Raw genomic sequence first — 27659 nt, 5'->3', positions numbered from 1 at the left:
CAATATTTTGCTCCCGTCCGAATTATATTACACAAAGTATACAACACTTTAATATTTGAAATATGTCAATTTTTGTAAACTGAATGGCGCACACATATATTGTTCAAATACGTACTGGGTATAGTACGTTTATTTATATTTGGTATGGCTTCTATCGCTTAATAATATACATACAGATAATAGAGACAACAGCGGTGTTGCCGTTTTGGTGCAGTACTACAAAGGTAATGCTATGTACGTTTGTCCTTCTTAGTTGCGTGTATTACATCGTAATACATACATAGTGCCTTGCTTGCATTTTGTGTAACAAGTGCTTAATTCTTTCGATAACAGTTACACCATAATGTAAGTACATTTTAATATAAAATTTAGTATTATTTTTACGTATGATTTTTAACAATGTTAAGTACTTTAACAAAGCCACTAAATTGAAAGAAGTTTGTATCTGTGAACGAACGGTGTCTGATTGACATCTAGTAACTTTCTATAACGCAATATACTTCGAATGGCAAAAGTATATTATTATATATTTTTAAACGTACATTATTGTTAACTATGTGAAAGAAATGATTCCTCAAAAAAAATTTAATTTATATTCTAGGAAAGACGGAATAACTGGCCAGTTCAAAATGCATTTAGAGTAAAACGAATTGACTCGTTGCAAAAATTAAATAATTACACTCGTTACTCTCGATTTACTCTCATTACGGAGTGAAGTATATATAGTTATCCTCATCAAATGGCGGGGGTTTAATTAAGAATTGTGTTGTACTCACTCTTACTGTTTCTTTCTCTTTATATGTATCTTATAGGTATTTAGGTAAGTGAGCTGTAGTTCTATATCTTTTGTTGAGTAATATATATATATAGCTTCAATCGAATATCAATTATACATTATTGTTTATACTGTACCAAGCATATAAATTATTTATTACAATTTAGAATTTCTACAAAAATATGATAGTTACGGTCATTAACGAAAAATTTTTGATCGTAATAAAAATTATATTATTTCTCACGTTTGTACATAGTACATACTCGTCATTCGTATGCAGGATGTGCCGTAATACGTTTTACAACTTACTCGAAAACTAAGCTTCGTCTTATAAATATTTGATCTGAGTTATTAGCTTATTTTTACACAAAAAGTTATTCCCTTTTCAGTCAAATCACATACTGCGCACATCCATTGCTAATTCGAAACAGACGTAAAATTTGAATAAATACTTTTTTTGTACATACATGAAAAGATACGAGAATTGTGAACGTTAATGTATTGTCGAAATTATTAAACAACATTTTTCCGAATTAATAACTTAAGAAACAGTCTTCTTTCAATAATAAAATTATTTGTTTGGTGATACATACTTTACGTTCGTATAGCCACATAATTCTACTGTATTATTGGGTAGAATCGGTTGCACGATCTTTTTGAAAATCTCTAGTGAACACATTGTATCTTCACAGCCGGCCATTTGAAGAACTTTATCCTCCTCGTTGTTTCTATGAATTATCTACGAACAATGGAAGCAACGAAGTAGAAGCATTAAAAAAGAAATTACATATCATTACAGAAGTATTTTCTTGCATTGCTCACAATAATATAGATTTATTACTCTGATTAGCGAATTAATTAATTACGTTATTACCTGTACATAAAAGCGATTTTCGATTTCGTGTAATTCAAATATAACAGCACTGTTGTAGGATGGAATTTGATAGTCAAAGTTGTTCAATGCTATAAGTATAGGCGCAATATTGATTTCATGGGCACCATACATAAACGCTTTCCGATTATCTATACTATTCAGATTGTTCTCGACACGTTTTAACCATTCACGAATCCATATTCCTATCAAGTTAATAAGATATTATATTAAATATATAGAGCAGTTATTAATTTTGCTAAACAGAATTGCATTGTGGTAGCAGAATTATATCATTTTTTTATTATATTACCAAACAAAGACTTTGAACTTACCACCTAGTAGTTGTTTCAATTGTTGGGTACGAGATTGAATCAAAAGATCGTACGTGGCCAGCTCATCCAATTTTCCATGTGGAAAAACACTTTTTGTCCATTTAGGTAATTTTAAACCAATATCATTCTAAAGTATTAAAAATATTTAAATAACTTTACTTAGATATCCTTATCTTGCGTAGCAATAGAATTAAGTAAAACTCAAGGCGTATATTAAATTGATAATCGTTTTCAGCATATAGGTAGTATAATTTTCTATAACTCTTTAGAATTGCAAAACTATTCTACGATTACACGTAGAATCTCTGTGACCATTATCTACTGCGCAAGCACGAATATAATAAAATACATATTCAAGTAAATTCTAATTCACGATAAATTATACTTTTGTTATTAATTGTCCGCTTGATAAAAATTCTAATATAATTATCGTTACGTAAGCCGAATAATTAGAATTTTTAATGTATCTATAATTATGATGTATTTTTAATAGTTTTATTTACCTCTGCAAATAATAATTGACGTAAACCGAATGACACCTGTTGGGTGATATTTCCCCCTGTATGTTCAGATAGATATTTATAAACCTCTTTGTTTGCTTTTATAAAATTCACTACTTCTGTGTCCGTTTTTTCTACGTCATTTCTCCATTGTATTGCATTTGGACAATACATGCTATTGTAAAGTAAATCGAATGGAGAAATCACAAGTGGCGTGTCCCATACTGGTATTGGTTGCCAGTTTAATTCAGGATTCCATCTGTAACATTTAATTGTTCCATTTTTACCGAACAATGACTTTTTGCGGTATTACGATAATGGTCCATAAATAACTAAAATCTAGATTTACACTTGTTCTCCACGCGGTGGGAACAATCCAGCTGCCACGAGTTGTGCGGTCATCACCACTCTTTCTATTTCATCGCCACGAAAGTAAATAATTTGCTTCGAGTAAGTCGATCCCAAAAATGAGCCATATTTTTCTTGGAAATATTGACCAAGTCTATACGATCTCAATTTTCCAGTCTGTATAAATTAAAACTTGGTTATAACTTGTCGACATTGTCAAATTGGTCTAGTGTATAGTAGCAGTTTATCCAAATCGTTGTTTGACCATCATTAGATCAAAAAATTACGTACGAAAGTAAGAATTATAAACAAATTATCTTAATAAATTTAATAAATTTTGTACAAAAAATAGATTTCTTAATAGTAAACGAAAATGTGAATGACAAAAGTATTATGTTTAAAACTGTTTGCTCGAGTATATTTGTTCGGATCTGTACATCGCTGTTGGAAAGTACCAGAATGGCTAATATAATTATCACTATATCGATTATATGAAAAGTAACGTACATTTGTCAAGCCTCCATGTCCTTCCGGTTCGTACGTCAAATCGGCATAAGGATCGTTAGGATAGAAGAAACCTCCTTCCGTAGGCATCCTATTTCCATGTCTAAATACAGCTTGTAAAAGTTTGAGCTCGCCAAGGCAAGGTTGGAAATAAAATAGGCAAGCGATAATCGATAAAGTCCACGTAATATTCATTTTCCTGGAAATAATAAAGATACAGTTGTTAATACGGTAAAGAAAAATTCGAATATCTTCGTAATCTTTATTCTTCTCTAGGGTAGTAATTCTCAAAGTGTGAACTGTATGAAATTATCTTTCTACATTAAAATAGTTAGAGATAAACTAAATAGTTGGTAGAACATATTTTATTATTTAACAAATTTATAAGTAAATTTTGATCTCTGATCGGGAAAGGAAAAAATCATTATCAAGTAGTGATAAACGATAGAATCGCACGGAGGAAACCGTATATCTCTAAGTAAATAGGCAAAGGCGCTTAGAATTTGGGAAAGTATTTATAAATTGTGACAGAACTTTTGGAATAAGATAACATTCTTAGATGAAACTAAAATCAATTTCTTTGGAGAAGATGGAAAGAAGAGTAATTACATTACTACATTATAAGAGAAATACATTTTCCATGTACAAAAACAGATGCAAATGGTCCCGAAAATATTTAATGCATAGACAGTACAATGAGCAAGATTGAATATTTACATATTTAAAGAAAAAATTTGAAAAAATCGGTACAAAAATTAGAAATGCCGCGGGCACATTACTTTCCACAAGACAATGACTCAGAGCGCACACATCGTATATCGTTCAATTATGACTATTATATAATGTACTAAAAAATTTTTTAAACATGTCCTCAATCTCATTGAGAATATCTGGAGAGAAATAAGATTTAGAATAAGAGATTATAATTTTACAAAATATTGAAGATTTTAAGTGAAAATTAAGAGAAAAATGAGATAACATTTTATCTTCCTTTATAGAAAATGTATCCTTTCTATGCTACCTGGTGGATCTCTGATCGAGATATATCTTTGTAGACTATAAAGTACTGGTTTATAAATAATCTTCAAGAAGTTTGTAAATAGTTGTAAATAGCAATATTAAGTGTATTCCTATATTTTTTGTTAAATATAAAATAATTAATTTCATTAAAAACTTTTTCAAAAATTATTTACTAAAATATACGAATAAAATTGCGATTTTACTTTTGAAGATAGGTGTACGCTTAATTTTGCGACTAACAGTGTATATAGGGTTACCTGTAGTTTATTCGGGTCACCGGCAAAGTGAACTTATTGGAACAAACGAGAAGCAAGCTGTACTTTGTCTCAACACCAGCAGCTACTTACTCGAAGAAACTGCTCAAAATTTGTATCTCTCGTTTCTTTAAATATGTTCTGATCACCTACTATCTTGGATTGGTTGAAGGTCACGTGGTTGAAGGTGCGTGGACCAATTCAATTTATTAGCGTTGTAATCATGAAAATTTGTTGTTTGCAGACAGTCACGTTTGAAGATGGTTCTGATCACGTTTTAAGTATTAAGAAAAAATTTGTTTCGAACGTGCACCTGTATATATATATATATATATATTGGGTTGTTCGGAAAGTCATTTCGTTTTCTAAAATGGAGAATATATAATTTAATAAAATGGTTATACTCTAAAAAAATCGTGTTCCATTTCCACAAAAAAAAATGAAATGACTTTCCAAACAACCTAATATATATATGTATATATATACCTAATATATATATATATGTATATATATACCTAATATATATATATATGTATATATATACACGAGTGTACGTATATATGTCTGTTTACATGATTGCGTCTAAACGACCTAATAGATTTCAACGCTTCATATTTAAATTTTATATTTTCATCTCAAGATCTAATTAGATTTTAGAGAAAGTCGGTCCATGAATAATGGTAGTTACCTCTGGTAATTTTTTACGTAAACGCCTGCAAGTATATTTCTCATTTGTAAATATTTTTCTTAATATTTTGAATACAATACAAAGACCCCTGAGAATTAAATTTTACACGAAAAAATTAAATAAACTTTTCCTCTCTAGAAATATTATCTTTTTTTTATATTTAAACTATATTTTTTGCTCGGGCCAAGCAAGTAAAACCGAAGAAAATTGTAATGCGTATATGACATGTCATGTATATTTTAAAAATTGTGAACCATAAATGTTTTAATTAATATACTTGTTAAAATATTATTTCGCTTAAATAATCATATTTCTCGTTTATGTACCTAGACAATCGTTAACAAGATGTGTCGAAAAGTATTGCGACATATTCATCCGTACTACTTTTTCATATTTATTCGTCATACGAATTCAAACACATGGTACGTCATTCGAAAGCATACAAAGACACGTAAAATAATCTGAAAATAATATTTCTTTTAATAGATGAAAATTAACAAAATCACTTTAATATTATTTTAAGTAAGAAAAAAAATTATGTAAACAATACCATAATTTCATAAATGTATTAATTAACAGATTTATACTATAGAAAGTTTCAAATATGCGAAATGTACACATTACAATTTTGCTCAATATTCATTATGAATGTATGTAAAGAAATTATCTCAAAATTTTATCTCGATTTCTTTCCCTTCTGAGGTCGATATCTGAAAATAATAAAGATAATTTCTGTTGAGTTTCAACGTTTCATCAATCGTGCAACAATTGTATTCTCATACATGATCGTGAATAGATAAGACAAGATATATACCACCGACTAATTATTTTTACACTGTTTGTACTAATAATAAATCTGCGATTGTCCACTTGGTGATTTACGAAGAAAAATGAAGAAAAAAGAAAAATTTTATTATGTTTTAACATGACAATTAATCATGTAACAACTGAATTATCATGTGAAATCTTGGACAGATAAGATAAACATTAACGATCAACTTTTACCTTATTTGTACTACTAATAAAGCTGCCATTCTTGATATCAGAAAACTTTGAATCCATGGACCGATTTTGTTCAAAACTAATTAAATCTTAAGATGAGAATATAAAAATTAAATACATATAATAAAGTTTGTTTGAAATCCACTCAGCCATCTCCATAAACGTGGCTTCGACAAACGTAATCGTCGCCACAAACGTAAACATACGCATAATCCCGCATTCAAAAAAGATTTCTTTTTAATACTTTAAACGTGATCAAAGAGTTTTAAGATGTAATTTTTCCGCAAAACAATCTTTTGACGCCATTTTGCTTACTACGAGGTTGTTTAGCGATGCATTCATTAATTAAAATCACCAGCAATCCTCACTACTTATGTATTACATCGAAGCCTGTGGTCTAACGATTCTAAGATACCGTCTATTTTACCAATAAAATTGGTTTAAAGTTATTATATCGTAATAAACTAAAATGGACGATGGATCAGTATTACATCCTATATGCATCGAGTTTTGTACGACGCAGCGGAGACAATTTGCAGCATTGATACAACAAATGGAGGTGTCAGAAGGAGAACAACGCAACATCAAAGAGTTCTATATATGTAAATCGATAAGTTAAAGGCGTTAGTTGAATCTATCACGAGGTAAACAGTACTAGTAATCGTAGAGAAACTAAACGTGCATTATTCAACAGTTTCCTGGCATCTAGAGTCCATTGGAACAGCTGAAAAAACTTGGATAAACCGGTTTCGCGCGAATATACGAAAAGACACAAGACACGTCATTTGGGGAAGTATATCCTTCTCTCCTCGCATGTAGAAAAAGAGGGATTTTCTAGACACGACTCTAACACGCAATGGCAACTAAATAAATTATGGCCCGCGCAATGGCTTCGTACTGATAAACCGTCCAAACAGATGTCAAAACTGAGTTTTCATCCAAGGGAGATTATGAGAGACGGTTTTGGAATTTGAAATTGATAGTATGTAGGGCGCCCTACGCAAAGGAGACAAACTTTCTACGTATCTTTGTACGTAATTGTATTCGTTGTGCCCAAAAAGCTAAAATATAATTAATATTTCCGAATAATTGCGATGAAATAATTACAGGTAACTCATTTCAGATATATAAATTTATTTCGTACATATAAATAATAAGTACAGCAAAGATAACTTTGAGCTTCTTCATTAGGAATATGTTAGTTAGTGTTTGTGGTTAGGAAATAAATAAGTTATTTAATCAATCACACATTAAGTACCGCAAGACTCTAAATACAAAGTACTCGGTGTTTCGAATATCCTTACAAGTTTAAATAAATTTGAATACTGTAATACAATGACCATAATTGAACATTAGCTTTTTGCCGTTAATAATTATGTTACGGCAAAACGTGTAACATTTCAAATACATTTATGTATATGCTTTTATACATAAAATATGACAAATAAGTAGTGAAATACGAATTACATTCCTCGTGCTTAATTTTCTGTAACACCAGTACTATGCAATTAGAATCATTGATTTAAATTAAAGACTAATCTTAATCAGAATATTACACTATTCGCACACATTAACATTTCTGTAGTTTTCTTTGGTTCGACGAAATGGAAATCACCTTTCGTTGCTAAAGCTTAGTCTTTTTGCTATTGAATTTGAAAGGCTCTTGCTGTCCTGATTAAGTTGTATTTCATCAAATCTATTTCCTCGGGTGATTTTTCATTGACATAATCTTGCGTTAGACCCTTGTTGCAAATCAATTCTTCCTTGGAAGGCATCAGATTCTCGGTAAATTGAAGATACTTGTCCAGAGGACATAGAATATCGCACCCAGGCAGTTTAACTTCTTCTACCGTCGATGGAATGCCCAGGTAGTGACCAACCTGCACATACAATAAAAACACGAAAGAATGAGAAAAATGTAACATCAATAACATTTTTGAATAAATAAGAGATGTTGAATACTCTTTGGTGTGATACGAACACTTTGTTAATTATACGTTCTCAAGTGTATAATTTCTTAAAACCATAAAACACTCCAAGTAAAAGATGTCATTGTTACAAGAGTGGGTAACGGAATGTCTATATGTTGCAATTTTTCTTTAACAAATTTAACATTCATAAAAAGCAATGCTATATTACTTTTTGTAAATGTCCAATTTTAAACGCAGACACTTGTAAACGAAATATACAGAAATCTTAATAACTGAATTGAAATTTTTATCGTTAATAATTGTGCATGAAATTGTCCCTGCAAATACATTCGTAGATACGTACAATTGTTTCGTTGCAAAACTTTTCAAACAACGTATATACAGAAACCAAGGCAACTTATAGTATTAATGCGCACTAGATATAAAAAGAAGAATGCGTTACGATAGGTGGAATGTGCCATAAGAACTGTGACGATAAACTTTTCAATAACATCAATAACATTAAAACTTGAGATCATAAAAATATCATAAAGTACTAGTCTAGACCTTGAGAAAAGACTTTCGATAATAATGTATTATACGTAGATACGTATTTCCAATATACGCTGACGATACATAAATCGTCTATGTTTGACTTAAATAATACAAGAACTTGTAAATTGATACACACCTTTATATAATATTCACTGTTAATTTCGTGAAGTTCCAGTATTACCCCGCTGGAATATTCAGGAACATGTGGACGGTAGAGCTGAAGAGCTTTTAACACGGCAGCGACGTTAGTTTCATGTCCGCTATATAGGTAGATCTTTCGTTCGTCGTTTAACGTTCCAGTGATAAAGTCTAACATAGTTTTCGTGACGAGTCGAAGATACGGTCCTGAAATGTCGACAAGACGAACGAAATCAAAAAATGAGAGTAATAATTTCACAACCGTACAGTTAAGGATTTGATAAGATCCGGTTGAGATCAGCATGGAATTAGATGTTAAAATATAGATGATCGATAACTGCTAAATTAACAGGTCTGCGGAATCAGAATGTAATCATCACGGGATTATTAATTAAGAATAGTGATTAATAAGTAGAGAATTAACGAAACTCTCTTACCCGCGTAGAGTCTTCTCAGCAAAGGAGTGGAACTGGCAATGTCGTACGCGAATACAGTTGCGTTCCATAATTCACCACGAGGGAATATTTGATTTGTCCAGCTTGGCAAAGTAAGACCAAGAGAATATTCGGCCATTAATGTATGATAAAGGTAGTACATATCCAAAGGCGTGGTTATGTTCTTTCCACTCCACTGTGTTAATTGTTTCATAAAAGAGCTATATTTCGATAATTCTTTCCTTCCCTGAGACGATGTTAGTACTCTATTGTATTCAGTCAAGTATCTGCAAATCATTGTTATTCAAAATCTCAAGTGTCCTCGTAAGAATGTATGATAATAATAAAATTGTGTGACACTTTCTTAAATTTTCTTTCACGAAAATAAACGTGAAGCTTTCCGAACGAATAGAAGCACAACCGACATAGAATTTTACGCGTTAAAATTTTGTTAAATTGTATCGATCGAAATTGAATTTGAATCGATGATGTATCTTTTAAATAGTGTTTACAATATGCGAGATCGATCATTTTTTATGTACGTAACAACTTTGAGACTTACAGAGGACAGTCGTCTGGAAGAAAGATGTTATCTTCGTAACGTCGCAAATACCGAGCGGGAATCGGTTGCCAGTTTAATTGTTGATTCCATTTTTGTTCGTTATTTGGTGGAAAGAGCCCTGCCAGAACAAGTTGCAAAGACATTTTTGTTCTATCGTAATCCGAGCTGAGACCTGAGACAGACTGTGGCGTGTAAACGTCTCCCAAAAATTGTAGGTATCTTTCTCTCAAAACTTTTCCCAATTGAAACTCTCGCCTTTTACCCGGCTGTAATATGTAAAATTTGTTGTCCACTATAATTTCTTTAACCGATTGATTATATACTAACCCGTATAATTCAATTGTTGACCGACAATTTCAATGTACATACAAATATTTTTCAAATTCAATAAGTAACAATAAACGGTCGATTAATTATAAAGTTTGACTTGAAAATATCGAAAAATTGTTAGAATGAAATTGTTAAAATACCTCGTGACCTAAATTACAGGGTAATATAATGTTGCTTACGTTTGTCAGTTGACCTCTGCCCATTGGATAAAAACCAGAATTGAGATACGGATCGTTTGGATACATTTCGTTGGTGGTGTCATCCGGTGTCCTGTCGCCATGCCTAAATATCTGTAGAATTAGAGACAGAACGCGTAACAATTAATTGAATCTTCTTAATTGATAACTCGTTTCATTTTTAACAAAGGAGTTGATAATTGTTTCAAAAACTTGATCACGAATCTTAAACGAAAATATACGATTTTCATTCGGTTAACTCTCCTTATGCACCTAGGAAACATGCTAAAAATAAATAACCGTGTTTCTTACCACGTTCACTTGACGAAGTTCTGCTTCAACGGTTGTGACACATATTATTACTGCTAAACCAATGATTCCATACATTGGTAAGGGACACTTGCGATCACTGGACGAAATCATGTTGCAAATATTTCTCCTGAAATAACAAAAATAAATTCTATTTTGAAAAGTTCATAATCACTTGTTATCAATGAAAGTTTTTTTCTCATTCATATATTAATAACCGTTACAGAACATTTGAATATTTTCTTAATGAATTTATATTAAGTTGAAGCATTCAAAGGTTAATTGCTCGATTTGTTTACGATCGAAGAATTTCTTTAGTAGAGTTCTTCCAATTGTTCTTTTCTATTTAATATGTTCAATTATTGTATTTCATGATTCTAAATATATTAAATGGCATATCTAACATTGTGGCATTAATCTGGAGAATTAAACATAACTTCTTACATAATGTTTTTGTCGAAACGTTAATGGATCAATTATAGTTTTTGTTACTTGCGATAGAAATATTCAGTTATTAGCGATAAAAATTGTACAACTTGTGTTACAAATCAATATGCAAACAGTTTATATCCAATAACAATCATTTTTTACTCAATGCTCAACGTATTGTACAAGTTACACGAAAGACTGAAAAGTAGTTTCAGTATAAAAATAAGATTTCTTTAAAAGTTGAAATATGAAATAAAATTAGAAAGAAATCACGCTGTAGTTACTTCAGAATAATGACAAGTGCAAGTGGTAAAGTTTCATTTCAAAATTTCTCGAATTTTTCAAAATTGAAATATATACAAAACTCGTGTAATTGTCCTGTATTATTTGTAACTCGATTTTACCAATATAATCGCGTGATTCTTCGTTCGCCTCTTAATTTTCTAACAATGAAAATATACAGTTCGCTTACGTTTAGATTACTTAAATAAATAACACTGTCGCACCGCGTAGAAAATAATTAATAATACTGAAGTTTCGTATGTCAGATCTAGTGAAACACTGGCTATATCGGCGATGTGCAAGTGATTTTAAAGGAGACTAACACGTCAAGGGAACATGTCTTTCCTTAGAATGGTTTCTCAATCGTCGATTTCGGTGTCATTAAACTGCACTGTAAAATACGGAATGGGAGTCCCCATTCCAGGCCCACCGTACGTACATGGGTTTTTATCGCATAATTACGCGCGAAACGATAAGGAAAAGGAAAACCTTGTAAGGGTTTTCAAGACGATGACGTACTAAATGATGCCAATTCTATAAAATATGTGGATCATCCGCATTTATTACGAGCACAGCAAGTGTAGCAACAGTGCACGCGGAATGATATTTCCCATTAGGTCATTTTTACACGTTTTCTTTTCCTTCGATCGATCATACTAACTGAATCATTTAACTCGATTTTAAACTATTCGTAAACCACTCGGTCGATAAAAAAATGTTTCAAGTAAAAATCGCACGATACCGAGAAAATCGTGCAATGCAACAACTAGTTTCGCGTTATATCGATATTTTAACAAGACGCGATTTTTGTTATTTTAAATGAACATCCAACACCTGAAATGTTTAGCCTGAAATCCGAAAGAGTACTTTTCTTTCTGTGAAATAGTAATGAAAGGAATATAATACGCATTAAAGTAGAATTACAGACCTTGAATAAAACAGTATCAAAGTATACTGATTAGAGAAAAACTTATATACAGGTTGAATCATCGTTACATATATCTATTTCTAACGATACAGTTCGATGGAAGCACTGTTTGGTTCATTATCATTCCATATATTGGTAATTACTTTATATATATTTCTATACGTATATATTATTATAAGACAATGTATATACATTAAACGTGTTTATACATTTCATAGTGGATCGATTAAAAATATAAACGAAATTCAAATTTTGAACCTTCCTTTCGTTTAATGTTTTTCAAATATTTAACTAGGTAACTAATCCTTCAACATTATGCTATTAAATTTAATAACATTTCCATATATTGAAACCACTCTCTCTTTCTCCTTCTCTCTCTCTGTACATACACATACACACAAACCGACACAGATTGCTTTCCTGTACATAAAAGTTATCGAGTTGAATATGCGAAAATTCAATTTACTTAAACGAAAGAGTGTTCAAGAATTTAGTATTGTCATCGACAAAGTTTCATCTCGTTTTTGTATTTGTAAATGTAACAGTTTTAGAGAGTATTTTTAATTTGTTACGCTTAAGCATTGGTGTTTCGTTTATGCAATCAATGTATTTCAACCGTGTATAATTCGTATAATGTTACCAAAGGTTTGTATATAATACGCAAATTACCAACCATAATGATTCACCCATTTTGCGGTTACACTGGAAACTGTGGTAATTCATTATTTTTTCGATTCAGAGACTTTAAGAAGCCGACAATGAGGTATTTCAGTTTTTTTTTTTTTTTACGTAATTGTTTCGTGGCATGAGTATGTTCAACAAACACACGAATAGAAAGGAATGTCAAATTGCATGCAGGATTCTTAATGGATATTATAATGATCGAATAATTAAATATACCATTTCGACAAATTACGTGTTTTCTAATTACGGATTAATATTACAATTATTGTTAGCATAATATGTATGTAACAAATCGCATATTCTTGTAAAATATTGCATTATTTATTCCGAATTTAAATTGTCATGATATAACTACACACTTTTTGTAAACACTTGTTTCGACTTCAACAATTTCACCGCATTTAATGATACGAACATAACGAATACAATACCACTGGATCTTATAGTATATGCAATACTTAATAATGATGACAAGTGATAAGTTACGGGACACCGTTATACGTAATGCTTTTCAAGAAAATGACTCGATGGCAATCATTGTCATTGCAAATAAACATGCGAATTACACGACAAGTATGAATGACAAATTGTGAAGCAATCAAATTTTTCATACGAAATAAACAAATATTAAGATCAAAATATACATATACTGAGAAGATGTCTATCAAGATATTGGACAAAGAGCCAAAAGACTACATAAGATTTGGCAAATGACATTTTAGCTCGTTTTATAGTTGATCTCGTGGACAAAGTGACGCGTGCAAACTTACCCAATATTCGAACCTGTGTACAGGTAGACAAGTTGCTGCACGGTTCTTTATAAGCTTTGGAACGAGTAAAATCGTGTAACTATAGACACATCGTTATTCAAATCATTAAACCGTAAAATCCTGCAGTTCTATGTAAACGATGCTTGCTTTGCGTAAGATTATCAAAGAATGATAAGCGAACAAATTTATACGAAAAGTTGGCAATTTTATGGAAGTATGCCCGCAGTTATATAAACAGAAAGAGTAATGGATACCAACGAATAATATATTAACGATCAGATGTGATTGACAGTTGATACACGCACAGTCATTAATCTTCATCGAAGATACGTTTTCGGTTTCGTAGGTTCTGCTTGGGCGATTAAAAGTAATCGACGAATGTATACAAACACGGTAAGTACTGCAATAAATATATATATTCTGTGAAAAAAAAACGACGTCAGAGATAAAGAAAAAAAAAATATTTTCACAATATTATTGTGACATTTATGTTTCGTACAATTTGAAATTCTTATATCTGTTGCGTCAAAACTTTCTATATTCATTGGTACAGTGATTTAGATAGAGTGATCAAAGTCGTTCACCAAATTTATCTTTATATTTTTGTTCATTGAACATAATAAATAAATATTTATAATAATTCATATGTAAAGTTTGTAATATTTAGGGAATACAGCTCAAATTGAACGTCACCTATTGATAAAGTTTGGAGATCCCTTATTAAAGAAATTCGCGTAGTTAATTGTTTTTCATTATTTCTCTTGTGTTAAATATCAGATTAAAATTGCAAAAAGGATAAGAAATATACGACGTGAACAAGATACACAAAGAACAATTAAAAGTGGAATTAATATAATACGTTGCAAAAATTATTAATTTTATACATTCTCTACGTTATACTAATTTGAATGATACAAGTAACGTTACTATAATAATAATAATACAAAATAGAAAAGCAGTATTATTCAATCAAAATTACATTAATCAATCTACAAATAACTACTGTGATTTATAAGCAACGACATTAATTTATAATCAGAAACCAATTATTCTGGAGAGGAAAAACACGTTATACTGCAAGACCATACTAAATAACAAGGAACAGATAATTGCGAAAGTAAGAATACGTAAAAGTATTGTTTAAAAATTATTTTCTTACTATTATAACACAAATCGTAATTACTTTAAAAAGAAATTTCCCAAACTGATTTATCGCAGCTATTAAATACGAATAATTGAGATAACAAAATTTCTTTTGTTCGATGTTTCAATGTAACTACAACTGCTTTAGCGTCAATCGCTAAATAAGGAATTTGTTAACTCACATAATACGTATACTTTTTCATAACGAACCAAGCTTACAACTTATAACTATTAACATATTTTTTACAAAAACTTATATCTTACCTAAAAGGCAACGTTTGTTGTCAAAGTATAACACGATAAAGAGACACGTTAGAACTAATAGTATTCTGAAATACTGGTTGTAAAGATTTTAATATTTCAACAATTGCGCGAAAGTCTTTGCAGCAGTAGTTATTACGAAACACACACGAAACATGACCGTAACAAGTACATATTACACATAAAATATAAAATAGACACTTTATCGGAACAAAGTTAAACGTTCTCTGCATTTAAATATACCTGTTTCGTTGATAACTTATCAGCGTATCGACCGTAAAGAGTTTTTATCTCAACAATTATATGACAAACAAATCACAATTCAAGAGTAATTATTAAATTGCGCGTAATAAACGCGAATGGAAATTTCAATTCAATTATTATATCTTTTTACCGTCGATTCTAAATAATTACGTGTTTCTGTCGCCAACGATTTTCGAGTGCCAATAGACCGGAGACAAAATTTTTAAGCTTCAAGTATTCGTATAATTGGAATAACAATCGATAATAATGAGAATGACAAATAGAATAACTGAGTGAAGAAATGATTACCCAATCGAACGAAAGCATTAAGAAATATTGTATACTAATGCTTCAGAGGTACAAGTGTGTTTATTAACGACGTCAAATATTTGATATCTTTTGTCGAAGCAAATTAATGAGTTTCTTGTTTAATGCAAAATCTTCCAGATGATAACGTATTCACGTTTGAAAAGATAACACATTCCCCTCAATATATGTCGGCATATATCCGAAAATGTTAACGTACTCGTTGTTCTAACGTATCGTACAATGCATGCTGAGCACGTGGTATTGTGTTTTATCACGTGAATACGACAAGCTCTAAGCCTTAAATTTGTAAGTGATAAGATCCTCGATTTAGGCTGTCAGCGTGCATTCGGCTGATAATACATAAAACTAGTTCGCAGAAAGCGGGTTGTCGATAGCGAAAATGATCAGCAGGACAATTATCCTTCGTGTCACGTACTATCGCCCAGAAGTATCGCAATTTATGTAGTTTCAAGCAACCTAGGATAACGACGTTACAATTAACATCAACACCTACTTGTTTCCCTTAAATATACAGCAGTACTGCGTACTCGAAGATAAACAATGATAGAAGATAACTGTGCCTATTGGATATACTTTAAATTAATTATCGGTAAAACTTTATTTTACTTGAATACAAAAACATTTTTCACAAAACGAAATATTTTGATTGCTTTCTGGGATAATGTTCAGCAGATACTCGTGGACAATATTAAAATTTATACCCAACATCTCCTGTACTGCAAATTATTTAATAGTAACGAAACAATGAGTTTAGGAATTGAATGAAACAAAAAAATTCTAGTTACTAGTTAACTATCAATACACTATTTTTCGTTCGATTATCAAAATTATCTAGTCCATAGACGTAACGATTCATTCTACATTGAGTCGACACAGCTGCTTAGTACAGCAGGTTATACAATAATCCCACTTACAATTATTATCGCTTAAACAATCGTCTCAACGATAGTTGTACAAATTATTCTAATTAGTTCTAATCCCGTATTATATTTACTCTTGGTCCGAAGTTGTGACTGACTATAAAATTACATTCTTCGTACTGTTTTAATACTGATCTAGTAAACCAACGTTTCAAATAGTCGTTGAGAAATCGTAAGTAATAATTGAAAAAATAAAATAAATTTACCATACTTGTAATACACGCCCCTCTTAAATCACTGTAATCTTTGACGAAAAATAACTTTTTTCGGTTATTTAAAATATCAAATCATTTCATAGGTCCTTGCGTTTCTTTTGTCTAAGCAAATTTTAATGAAGAAAAATACACACATATATATATATATATATATATATATACCTGAACGCAATAAATATTAATAATCTATACCGTGACTATCAATTTTTTCTAATTTTTCTCTATTTCCAAATAAGCGATTCTTAATTATATTTCTGTAGAAATTAATTTATCAATGTTCCCTTCACAGTAATCACTTAGTTTATTTTCAAAAACTGGCTCGACATCATTTCCATAATGAATATCTATGCCTCAGTCTTTAAATGCTACATAAATTAGGTGTAATAATAGCTTGCATGTTTTCCTTTGTTAAGTTCGAAAAGCAGATATTCATTATAAATGAACAATAAACATTAAAAATGAGTCAAGTTTGTTCAATCTTAAAGTTGAACGATCGTCGTTGTGAAGATATTTCAAATCTGTTGAACTAATTTATCCAGTAAACAGTTGTAAATGGAATACAAAAACTTCTTAAAATATCTATTTTTTCCGGTATTTACACAGTTTTTGCAAAAGAGTTTTAATAGACACGGATAATCTGTGACTCTTATCGGCCATGTTTGCAGAAAGTGTCGTGATCAAAGAGTTACAAGCCTCGCCACTCATATTTCATAGCAATCGTTTAGAAAATAATGAAATTGCGTGAAAAGTAATCCGAGTCCTTCGGAACTTGATATCGATGACGGTAATTGTCGTCCTTTTGCTTTTGTTCGCAAATTTAGTGAATTCGAAATGTTAGATGATCCATTTGGAAAGTTCACGTATTAAACATCAGTGTATTAACAAGGCCATTCAATGAACGAATATGTGTATGAATATTTTAATACAAGTAATATTCTTTTTTACGATACTCGGTAAAAGTTAAGAAAGTAGTAAGGCAACATTCCTTCCGAAGAATCTTGTATCGGCTAGAAGTGTGAAATAGTAAGTATATTAATACACACGTTTATACCGAGAACAAGATAAATCGTATCTTGTACTTAATTAACAGTTCTTGGAATCAACGAACAATAGCTTTAATCTAATCGTATTATGAGTTTAATTGTTGCAGTGATAGAGGTTTCTTTATTTTCCTGGAATGATACGTTGAAAGGAACGCAGGAAACAACTTTCTTTTTGTGAAACAGTTTTAATATATTGTTCGTGTTGTAATATATAAAACGAATCGTTTAAAATTACAAACTTCGTTTAGACCAATATTATTATATATTGCTGAAGGAAAGTTATTGCCTTTCGACCAAGATCATAGAATTTGTTAGACGAAATGTTTTCCAATGGAAGAGTTTGGAAAACTCGAACGAAACTCTTGTTTCGTTTTTCTATAACAAAGTCGTCGTGCAAATAATGCCGAGTGTATTCAACATAAGTTGAACGTTTTTTGTAATTCATGGATTTGCGAATGAAAGGTAACGAACAATAATTGTAATCACCTACGTAGAGATAAGAACAGCTTTTACGCGATTTTATTATTTACCGAAGAAAGAAAATAGAAGAACTTACACACCTCTTGAACGTATGACTTTGTGCAAACGTAATCGATAAGAACCTGGGATGACTTATGCAGATTAGAAGTTCGTAAATTTTTTACAACTCCCTGACATTTAAATTGTGTAACTTGCCGACAACTATGCAGATATAGGAAAAAATAGAAATTGTATATACGTATAAACGTTATTTTTGATATATGTTTATTTGCATCCATTTGACTTTGTCTTCCTTAAAGTATTCCCCTTTTTGTTCAATCATGAGTGTCAATGTCGATCACTTATTAACACTTTTATAACAGCTTCTGTTTTCCCCTTATTTTACATATTCCTTTTAAATAAAATTTTGCACGTATCTTTCAAAAAATGTTACGTTTTCCGAATTCTGCGTTAAACAAAATGCTACATTTCGTTGAGTATTACATCGTACGATTTAGAAAAAGTAAATAGTTTCGAACGTTTTAACTGTAGTTAACTTTTAGCTGCTTACTGTTCAAATATGAACATATCGATTGCTTTTTCAACGAATCCTTCTTTACATAAACTAATATATAATTCTTAAATATAAGTTTTCATACATTTTCATATTTGTGAATTAAAGATTCTTTCAATATCTCGTAGCAATTTCCAAGTTTTACAAAGTGAATTTTTAAAGAGAAAAGTGCAGAACCTTAAACGATCGTCACACAGAGAACACAACGAGTGATAGAGAACGTCTACCCTAAAATTTATATTTCAGCAATACTAGAATTTCACAGTATTCGTATCACTAACGTAGCACTTAACCCTAGAAATGATTAAACTGTTACTATTAGCCTAATATTAATTCAGACCTGTAATAGGAAAATTCAAATTAACGAAGCTTGGTCGATATAAGCTAGAAAAATGTGCAAAGGTAGCAGTCCAGAATCTTAAAGGGTTGATACGGAAAAAGCAATGAGTAATTATGATGACATTCTTACTCTGAACGCGCTGTCTCCCCAAGCCAGAGGTGGCTTCGCAGAGTGTCGTCTATCTAAACAATCCCCACAAGAACTCGATTCAGAATCATTTTATAAGATCCGTGATCTTTCGATTGCGAAGTCCTATACTGGGAGTGAACTGATTGCTATGAATTATACAAAGCTTGGAGGATCGCTACTTTTGATAAAATCAACGATTCCACGCGAAGGTTACCGATTAAATTAAGCACCACTGATGCACGAACAGACACTGGAGACACATCGGAAACACTTTATCTGATTGCAATCATTAAACGAAGAAGCAGGCGCTGTGTTATGCAGTCACTTGGGAAGTTAGAACAGGTGTTGCCTTCATTATTGTATTACATTTCTGCTAGTCGAAGGATCGCTAAAAAGTACTGTGAATGCAAAAAACGTCATCGAAAAAAATAATTATTATGGATTCACGAGTGAATATTTGTCGTTGTAAGATATTCTGCTAACTGTGTAAACACAGAAAGGAAACACTTTTTATCGTTGAATGGAAAAAGTGATTTAATTCGTGAAAAAGTAAATTTCGACAATTATTTTACAGCTAATGTGTCTTGTGAAGTTCGGTCAAATAAACGCGCATACGAAAAATTCAAGTGAAATTGTCGTCGGTAGGATTTTAACTGAATTTAAATTGTTTGTAGGGTTTTCTAGTTGTCGAATGATAAAATAGGACCAAAAAAAAGTTCTCGACCCGTGAAATATGAAGATGAAAGTGAACGTATTGACAATAATTATGAGCGTATTAGCGACCTCCGTCGAAAGTATTCCAGAACTGCAGTTATTGAACATCGTAAGAATAGAAAATAGCGATTGTTGAAAATTCTTATAATTCCACTTTTTCGAAGAATAGAGTAATTGTGAAATAAAAAATTTACAGATATTCGCACATAAAACATACGCTCCAATCTCTGACTTAATAAACAGCAATGATACGAGTTTACCAGCTATACTAACTTACGAACACTTCAACTCCGCTCCGTTCAACATGCCCAATGTAAGTTTGTACACTTTTTTGCTTAAATAAACAAGTGTAAGTTTTTCACGCGTTTAATAGTACAAATGTTATATAACAAAATTTACATATCACACGTAAACAAACATTATGTTATTGTGCATATTGATATCGCAGTTGATATTTTAGATAAGTTTATACAACAGTTTTCCTCTTTAAAGTAACTAATTATTGACTACTTTCTAATATCAAAAAAAAAAAGTAAATTAACAAAATCGCCTTCGTATTTTTGATCGTATAATGTAACAGATATGATACTTTTACAATCAATGTGAAAATATTTCATGTACAGTATTGTTTTTATAAAATATCAGGAAAAGGTTGATACGTAAGTATATATTTACTTGGTACGTAAGTACGAACAACTATATTTACAAAAGTGGAATACTTTTGCTCGACAGAATGGCAGACTGAACATGTACAATCTAGGGGTCCACTTACGTGAGGTGTATGGTGAATTTTTGGGCAATATTTATACAGTCGAAACAATGAAAATGCAAACAGCAGAATATCCACTATCAATGATGTCTAGTCAATTAGTGAATGCAGGTCTCTGGCCTCCGGTAGAAAATCAACAGTGGAACATTGATATGAATTGGCAACCAATACCCACAGGTCAGCACAGAATAAGTTGCAAAAAAAAAAAATTTATAAACAAATAGAAAAAATAAATGACTAAAAAATGCTCATCTTATACGATTATCTCTCGTAGATTACATGTCCATGCAAAAAGACACTTTATTTCTTGGGACGCGTTGTCCAAATTTTGTTTCTGAGGTGCATAGAGTGATGAACACAGCTCAAATGCAAAAAGCAATGATGCATCATTTACCTCTATTCGATTATGTGTCTCGTCATACTGGAATGGAAATACGGCAACCATCGGAAGTAGCTCTTTTGTACGCAGCTCTTGAAACAAAAGTAAGGCACTTATAGTTGTATGGTATTGTCTGAAATGCTATCACAAAATTATCGTTCTCGATATGTAAAAAGACAAGTTGGGATCGAGAGTACATGTCTACTATATGACAACTACTTAGAAAATACTGCGTACACAATTCGAGAAATTTAAATATTCGTCCTATCTGATTCTGTTTTCGATTTAAATATGTTTTCAGTGTTTCAATACTATTGGTTGTAAATATTTGAACGGGCAAAATTAAATTTGATTTCTCTAACTATAAACTATTATACATCAGACACGATTCACGACTACTTTCTTGCGTCTCTGTTAGGTAGACACAAAGCACATTTCTGTGGAACAAATGTTTATATAAATCTATTCCATTGTTTTTCAACCCACGTTTTATGAGATATCATAAAAACGAATATTATCACAGGCTGATCTGAATCAATCGCTGCCATATTGGGCCAAGGAAATTTTCCCCGACGGAGGAATGTACAATGTAACATTGTTAGAGTACGATCTTCTTTCACAAACTCATCTACAAAGACAACTAAACGGAGGAACAATTATAAAAGAAGTTTTAACGAATTCGTTGAATTATATCGAAGGAAATATGCCCAAAAAACGAAAGCTCATGATCTACAGCGGTAACGAGAGAAATATCGCAGCTGTTTTAAAGAATCTCGATTTATGGTCACCGCATATTCCCAACGAGGCAGCTTCTGTAATCTTCGAAATGTATTTTGATAATGAAACGCAGATTCATGGAATAAAGGTATTTATATTTTTATTACATTATGATATGATACTTTGGGATGATTTAAAAAAGAGCTCAACGTATTTAGTGGAATATAATCCTCGTAATAATAGATAATAAAATATGTGCAAGTCAACGTTGACGGAGATAAGACAAAATAAGGACAAATACTTATTTCGTGTAAGAATTTCGTTTTTATTTTGTGTAAAATACGTTCCATTAAGACCTTCATACTATAAAATTAGAATTGCATTGAACTCCCCGTCATGACGTATTGATATCATTTGTCTAGTTTTGTGAATACGATATATTTTTCAATTTTCCGACCCCTTTCTTGGATCACCGGTATACTAAATATCCCAGAAATAAGTGACCGGACTTTGAGGATCATTCTACTCAATTCGTGAATAAAGAAATATGCGCTTCCTTTCCAAATTAGAAAATTTCTCTAGTAACACGAGAACATTACAAATGCAAATATTGTTATCAATTTCTTAATGCTTTTACAAATAACAATAGTGCTTAATATAGTTAGGTAAATAGTTCCACCTTTAACCTTGAACGTTTTTTTATCTTTTACGAATAATTATAAAAGAAGCTATTGCGTTCTCACTATTACTGAAACATCATTCAACAACGTGATCTTCTAATCTTTTTAATATACAAATAGTATGTAATAAATATTACGATAACCAATATCGAATAATAACAATTAATACATGTTGTTCTAAGAAATTCCAACATGTGTTAACAAATTTCAAAGAAATGGTATATTATAGAAATGTACAGAGTGTCTCTAATAACTAGAATTAATTATAGCTTTCTTTTAACATTTTCCTTGAAATTGACTTCGGTTATCGACTGACAATGTATGTTTATTTTCGTGGAAAATATAATATTGACATTGAAAGTTTGGAGGCGCAGTAAACTAATTATCTAACATAAAACATGAAATACCGCGTAAAGTATTCGCTTCTCGATGCCGTTATTTTAATACATACCTACTCTTATACTTAGAATAGCGTAGAATATCGATATACAAAAAAATAGTGTCCTATTGAAATGAAATTGCAATTGCATCTTGCGAGTGCACTGTTGCATTTGTAAAAGGAATATAGCCAGAGGAAGATTGGATCTCGGTAAACCATGCAACGTTCTCCTCTATCAATTTGATCAATCTTCAGTTGTAGGAGATAATTGTGTATTATAATTAATAGATCGTTACTATTTCAGATAAATTACTACACGGGTGTTGAAGGTGATACTATAACGTTAAAGATACCCAATTGCACGGAAATTTGTCCACTGCAAACATTCTTAAATTCGTTCTTCGACGAGCTACCGAAAAATGCAGAATTATCGTGCAACTGGAGACGCACTGATTTATCTGATCAGGAAAACTTATTCGAGAATTCTGTTTACAGTCGATCTGAATCTCATAAACTGAAGAGCATTATGATCTTCGTTATATCGATAATCACATTATTTTTGCGCTAAATACTCAAACTGCACAATCTATAGATACTATAAATATAAGCATATGACAAATTTGACAGAACCTTTTAAATCGTTATTTTAAAATGATAGTTCACAGTCGTGCTAAAAATATATTTATATTTTTACAATAGTATCGCGTCAAAGAATTCTCGATAATTTTGATCTGGATATTTTTAGTAGCAATTTAAGTTAGTATTTGTAATTTGTGTTATTGTATAATCACACCGAATGCAGAGACTCAGTCCCTAAACCAGACCAGAAGAACGAGACTATTAGCATATAATTATAGTAAAATACAAATGAAAGTACAATCCCAATAATTACATTTAAATAATTAGAATATACATAGGCTGTGTTAACATATTAATAAAAACTGCGAAAAACACAAATTATAGTATATGTATTGTAATAACATTTATTTATAATATACACTCTGAATCCGTAAAACCAAGTTTCATACATAATAAATGCACATATGTATAACATTATGTTGTAATTAAATCATTGTTTATTTACATGCCAATATATTGGTTAATTTACGTGACTTTTCCACAAATTGGGCAAAATTGTCTGCGGCAACTACAGTAAAATCATCAAAAATCATTAACCATCGTCGTTCCCTGCTTTTCACGGTATCCTCTACTACTTTATCTTCAAATTTTAATTGTTTTTTCCATAAATCAATGACCGATGGTATCGGTTCTTCTTCGAATTGATTTTCATCTTTATTGGAGAAGACTGATCGATATTTTTGCAAACAAAAAGTTAACACATAAAATGTAATATGTAACTGATTTATGATATTATGTACATCGGCTTTCTTGCCATTCATAAGAGCGATTAAAATACCTTCTTGAGATTTTAATTTCTTGGTTAAATAATTTATCGTTTCGATACAAACTTTCATCGAAGTGCATAGTTCTAAAATAATAGATATCCGAACAATCGATATTGAAACCTAAAAAATATAATTTTTATCTGATTATTAAAAAATTTCCAAAACAAGAATTAAAATTACGCGTACCGTTATAACTAATAGGAAATATTGGATTCGCGAACAAAAATTAGCAAAGATTAAGAAGTAATTAAGAATCGAGTATTTGACAAGTTTAAACGCGAATACAAGTTTAACGATGGTCTCGGTGTGATTGCAATTTCTTAAATTAATGTTTTATTTATTTGATAAAAATTATCGGATATAATTATTTTCTAATCATCTTACACCTTTCGCTTTTTAATTTACCTTCTTCGATTCAGTGCTCTCTATGCTTTTCTCCAACGTATTAGTTACCGTCTGCACAATTTCATGCGTGCACGCGTTACTTTTCTTTTCGGCTTCAAAAATATCGCAAAAGTTCAATACCGCGTTTACAGCCTGAGCTTCCAAAGTATTGTTCCAACATCTTTTTTTCATATATTGCTTCGCTAACCTTTCGTCTTGAAGAACCGAAAGAATTATCTTGACCGATTGAAAAGCAACGTCGTCTGTACTTAGAGCGTCAAGACGAAATCTCAACCATTTAGAGGAGACCATTTTCTCTTTTCCTTTCATCGAAATCTCCTTAAGCATACAGTCCGTTTCATTCGTGCATGATAATCTTCTTCTTTTTACATGTATCCCCGTAAGTTCTGTATCCTCTGTAGAACTCTGACACCTCTGCGAATATCTTTTTACATTTTTTTGACACCGTTCAACTATACACGGATCCGCCCTCTTATCTTTTTCCCAAGATGGGGATAATTTCAACAAAGATAAACACGATTGCCGATTTTTATCAGGCAACCAATCTTTCTCAGCCATGTCTACATTAGAAAACTCCAAATCATGTATGTCAATTGCACTGTTTCCCCTCTGATAAAGGATTGTATTGCTTACTGTCCGTTTAGGTAAAATGGCATCCTCATTTTTAAGAATGGAATACTCCCCGCTTAAAGAGTATGTATCGTACGCGCTGTCTTTTTGAAGAGAACGAACATTCGCAGCCTGATTCGAGCAAACTGGAAGGTTTCTTTTACGATAAAAAGAATTGGATACTTTTACGCATTGTGTGATCAGTTCTGACGACGTCCATTTATTTCCATTGTTTCGTGAATGGTCGACACTCGATTCACGCGATAAATGGTCTTCGTTGAAGATAGTAATGTCCGACGAATCATCTTCGTTTGAGCTAGCACCGTTTTTTAACTCAGAACAAGTCTTCAGCGAAAGATCGCTATTACGAGAAAGTATCAACTCTCCTACCGATACTCCGATGAAAAAATCATTTTTATCGAGCAATTTATCATTATTGTCCCGTATCGTATCGCTAAGTTCTCCGCTCTCGAAAGAATCTTTGAATATATCAGAGCAGGATTCCGTATCCGAATCCGGAATAACGCAGATATTCGAAGGTCCACTGTTTTCCGTAAAAGATCCTTCGGATGTTTGAGAAGTAAAGATGGATAAATCGCTCCAACTATTTGTGAAATCCTCGTCATTTTCTTTCGTGTTAGATCGATAGTGCTGCAGGTCGCGTTTTCTACTGTGCTTAACGTTGCAGAGTACATTGACGCCGTTGGTGCACTTTAAATCGCTTTCCCGATTTACGACATTATGTGAATCGTTCAAATGTAAGCATGCGCGATCGTGCTTTTGAACTTCAGAAATTGTATCTCGAGTAGAACGATCAGTATCCTTCCCTGTAAAAACACATTAATACTGAAAATAATCGATCTTCGTTGGTTTGTAATATAAAATATCAATTACAATATGTTACAATTTAAAATATGAAAGTAGAAATACTTTGAGTCAACGAAACACGACTTGGTAAGAGAGAGCAGTTTTAACACTCTATGGGTTTTAACACTATACCGACGATCGCTATATCGACATTCACTATACTGACATTTCATTAAATAATTCAATATTTTTCCACACGGTGGCGTATACATCTTATTATATGTTTCCTCAGCAACCAATAACATTCTTGGAATCGGTTATCGGCTCTAACTTTAAATAGCAAAATTAATGAAATTCCAAATGTTAAAGTGCTGCATTACTTTTCTCTCGATTGTTATTCCATTGTTTATGAAATACCAAATGAAATTGTTCAATGGAGATATCTTTCATGAATGCTGTTGCTGATTTTAGCCAAACCACGGCCTGTACGAAAGCTAGATCATCCTCGTACTCTTCCGTACAATCTGACAAATTTTCACAAACTTCGATAAGATTTTGCGGTATATTCAAAAAATGCTTGCACCGATAGCAGTCAAAGTTGTTATCTTCGACAAATTCCCTTAATTTGTTTTTATTCATTTCCATCAAAAGATCCTTTACAATAGGTGAGCATGATTCTTCTATTGTATCCAACACATTACACATAGAACTATCTGTATTAATATATAAAATTACAATAAAAAATCTATTAACCTACAATTTTTTACTTTAATAAACGTAAGAGTTTTTTTTTTTTATTATTCTTACATAACCTATATCAGATGACTGGTAAGACGAATTTCTTATATATATTTGTTGTAATTCGAGTAGAATTTTATTTCGATTCGCAATATGAATTTCGATTCGTTCAATTACGGTTGTTTTGTTGTTCATCTAAAAAATAATGATACGATGTATAAGTGTATTAAGTGAGTGATATATATTTTATAAAAGCGAAACAAAACGTCTTGCCTTAGAATATTTTTAGGTGCAATTATAAATGTAAGTGGTACAATTTGAATAGGTATTGAATTTTAATTGCAATTTGTAATTTATAAAACCTAAACTATATCTTAAGTAAAAGGTACGATTGCACAAGTACATATAATAAGACGCTGAAACAAAAATACCACTTAAAGCAAATTCATCTTACTTATAGTGTTAACAGAATATCGTAAGAACTTAACAAATAAATATGAAAAAGAATAACGTGAAATTAATGGATAAAGAATTGTAGATGAATTTGAACATATTTCTTTACTAACATTATCAGTGTATACAACTTACAATCAAA

At 31.3% G+C, this 27659-nt stretch overlaps 4 protein-coding genes across 10 annotated transcripts; 1 reads left to right on the top strand and 3 right to left on the bottom strand.

The window, feature by feature from the left end:
• Positions 1–224: 224 nt before the first annotated feature.
• On the top strand, positions 225–24152 carry LOC143143903 (venom acid phosphatase Acph-1). Of its 5 annotated transcripts, none has more exons than XM_076305771.1 (9): positions 225–345; positions 602–820; positions 19342–19803; positions 20136–20284; positions 20372–20488; positions 20908–21121; positions 21219–21427; positions 21847–22188; positions 23404–24152. In XM_076305771.1, exons 4-9 carry the CDS (start codon positions 20195–20197, stop codon positions 23665–23667), a joined length of 1236 nt encoding a protein of 411 aa, XP_076161886.1. In that variant the 5' UTR covers positions 225–345; positions 602–820; positions 19342–19803; positions 20136–20194; the 3' UTR covers positions 23668–24152. The 5 variants fall into 5 exon arrangements, with proteins under 5 accessions (XP_076161886.1, XP_076161884.1, XP_076161883.1 ...); XM_076305769.1 differs by having other exon boundaries at positions 19331–19803; XM_076305768.1 differs by lacking the exons at positions 602–820; positions 19342–19803 and having other exon boundaries at positions 240–345.
• LOC143143907 (venom acid phosphatase Acph-1) lies at positions 992–4723 on the bottom strand. Its single transcript, XM_076305781.1, has 7 exons — positions 4611–4723; positions 3337–3532; positions 2831–3006; positions 2485–2740; positions 1982–2108; positions 1650–1852; positions 992–1514 (listed from the first exon to the last, which is right to left on the bottom strand). The coding sequence occupies exons 2-7, from the start codon at positions 3526–3528 to the stop codon at positions 1347–1349; spliced, it is 1122 nt and encodes a 373-aa protein (XP_076161896.1). The 5' UTR covers positions 3529–3532; positions 4611–4723; the 3' UTR covers positions 992–1346.
• Acph-1 (venom acid phosphatase) lies at positions 7412–20519 on the bottom strand. 3 transcript variants are annotated; one of them, XM_076305766.1, is made up of 7 exons: positions 20449–20519; positions 10715–10841; positions 10406–10516; positions 9897–10162; positions 9338–9621; positions 8899–9107; positions 7412–8177 (listed from the first exon to the last, which is right to left on the bottom strand). In XM_076305766.1, the coding sequence occupies exons 2-7, from the start codon at positions 10823–10825 to the stop codon at positions 7941–7943; spliced, it is 1218 nt and encodes a 405-aa protein (XP_076161881.1). In that variant the 5' UTR covers positions 10826–10841; positions 20449–20519; the 3' UTR covers positions 7412–7940. The 3 variants fall into 3 exon arrangements, with proteins under 3 accessions (XP_076161881.1, XP_076161880.1, XP_076161882.1); XM_076305765.1 differs by having other exon boundaries at positions 20453–20509; XM_076305767.1 differs by lacking the exon at positions 20449–20519 and adding an exon at positions 19462–19622.
• Positions 23938–27259, bottom strand: LOC143154787 (uncharacterized). Its single transcript, XM_076326749.1, has 4 exons — positions 27134–27259; positions 26707–27079; positions 24911–26346; positions 23938–24625 (listed from the first exon to the last, which is right to left on the bottom strand). Exons 1-4 carry the CDS (start codon positions 27257–27259, stop codon positions 24176–24178), a joined length of 2385 nt encoding a protein of 794 aa, XP_076182864.1. The 3' UTR covers positions 23938–24175.
• Positions 27260–27659: the final 400 nt, after the last annotated feature.

This window comes from Ptiloglossa arizonensis, chromosome 2 (genome assembly GCF_051014685.1).
Source record: "Ptiloglossa arizonensis isolate GNS036 chromosome 2, iyPtiAriz1_principal, whole genome shotgun sequence".
NCBI classification, from domain to species: Eukaryota; Metazoa; Arthropoda; class Insecta; order Hymenoptera; family Colletidae; genus Ptiloglossa; species Ptiloglossa arizonensis.
Note: the sequence above shows the minus strand (reverse complement) of the source record. Positions and strands in the feature narration are given on the sequence as shown.

Excerpts from the sequence above, each read along its gene's own strand:
- LOC143143907 (XM_076305781.1), bottom strand. The coding sequence starts at position 3,528 with ATGAATATTACGTGGACTTTATCGATTATCGCTTGCCTATTTTATTTC. Across the intron at positions 2,741-2,830 it reads CCACCGCGTGGAGAACAAGT|ATGGAATCCTGAATTAAACT; the intron begins GTAAATCTAGAT and ends TAAATGTTACAG. Across the intron at positions 1,515-1,649 it reads AAAATCGCTTTTATGTACAG|ATAATTCATAGAAACAACGA; the intron begins GTAATAACGTAA and ends CATTGTTCGTAG.
- LOC143143903 (XM_076305771.1), top strand. The coding sequence starts at position 20,195 with ATGAAGATGAAAGTGAACGTATTGACAATAATTATGAGCGTATTAGCG. Across the intron at positions 20,489-20,907 it reads CTCCGTTCAACATGCCCAAT|AATGGCAGACTGAACATGTA; the intron begins GTAAGTTTGTAC and ends TTTGCTCGACAG. Across the intron at positions 21,428-21,846 it reads ACGCAGCTCTTGAAACAAAA|GCTGATCTGAATCAATCGCT; the intron begins GTAAGGCACTTA and ends ATATTATCACAG.
- Acph-1 (XM_076305765.1), bottom strand. The coding sequence starts at position 20,481 with ATGTTGAACGGAGCGGAGTTGAAGTGTTC. Across the intron at positions 10,517-10,714 it reads AACTTCGTCAAGTGAACGTG|ATATTTAGGCATGGCGACAG; the intron begins GTAAGAAACACG and ends CTAATTCTACAG. Across the intron at positions 10,163-10,405 it reads GCAGAGGTCAACTGACAAAC|CCGGGTAAAAGGCGAGAGTT; the intron begins GTAAGCAACATT and ends TACATATTACAG.
- LOC143154787 (XM_076326749.1), bottom strand. The coding sequence starts at position 27,259 with ATGAACAACAAAACAACCGTAATTGAACGAATCGAAATTCATATTGCG. Across the intron at positions 27,080-27,133 it reads AGTCATCTGATATAGGTTAT|GTTAATAGATTTTTTATTGT; the intron begins GTAAGAATAATA and ends AAAAAATTGTAG. Across the intron at positions 24,626-24,910 it reads AGAGCACTGAATCGAAGAAG|GTTTCAATATCGATTGTTCG; the intron begins GTAAATTAAAAA and ends TATATTTTTTAG.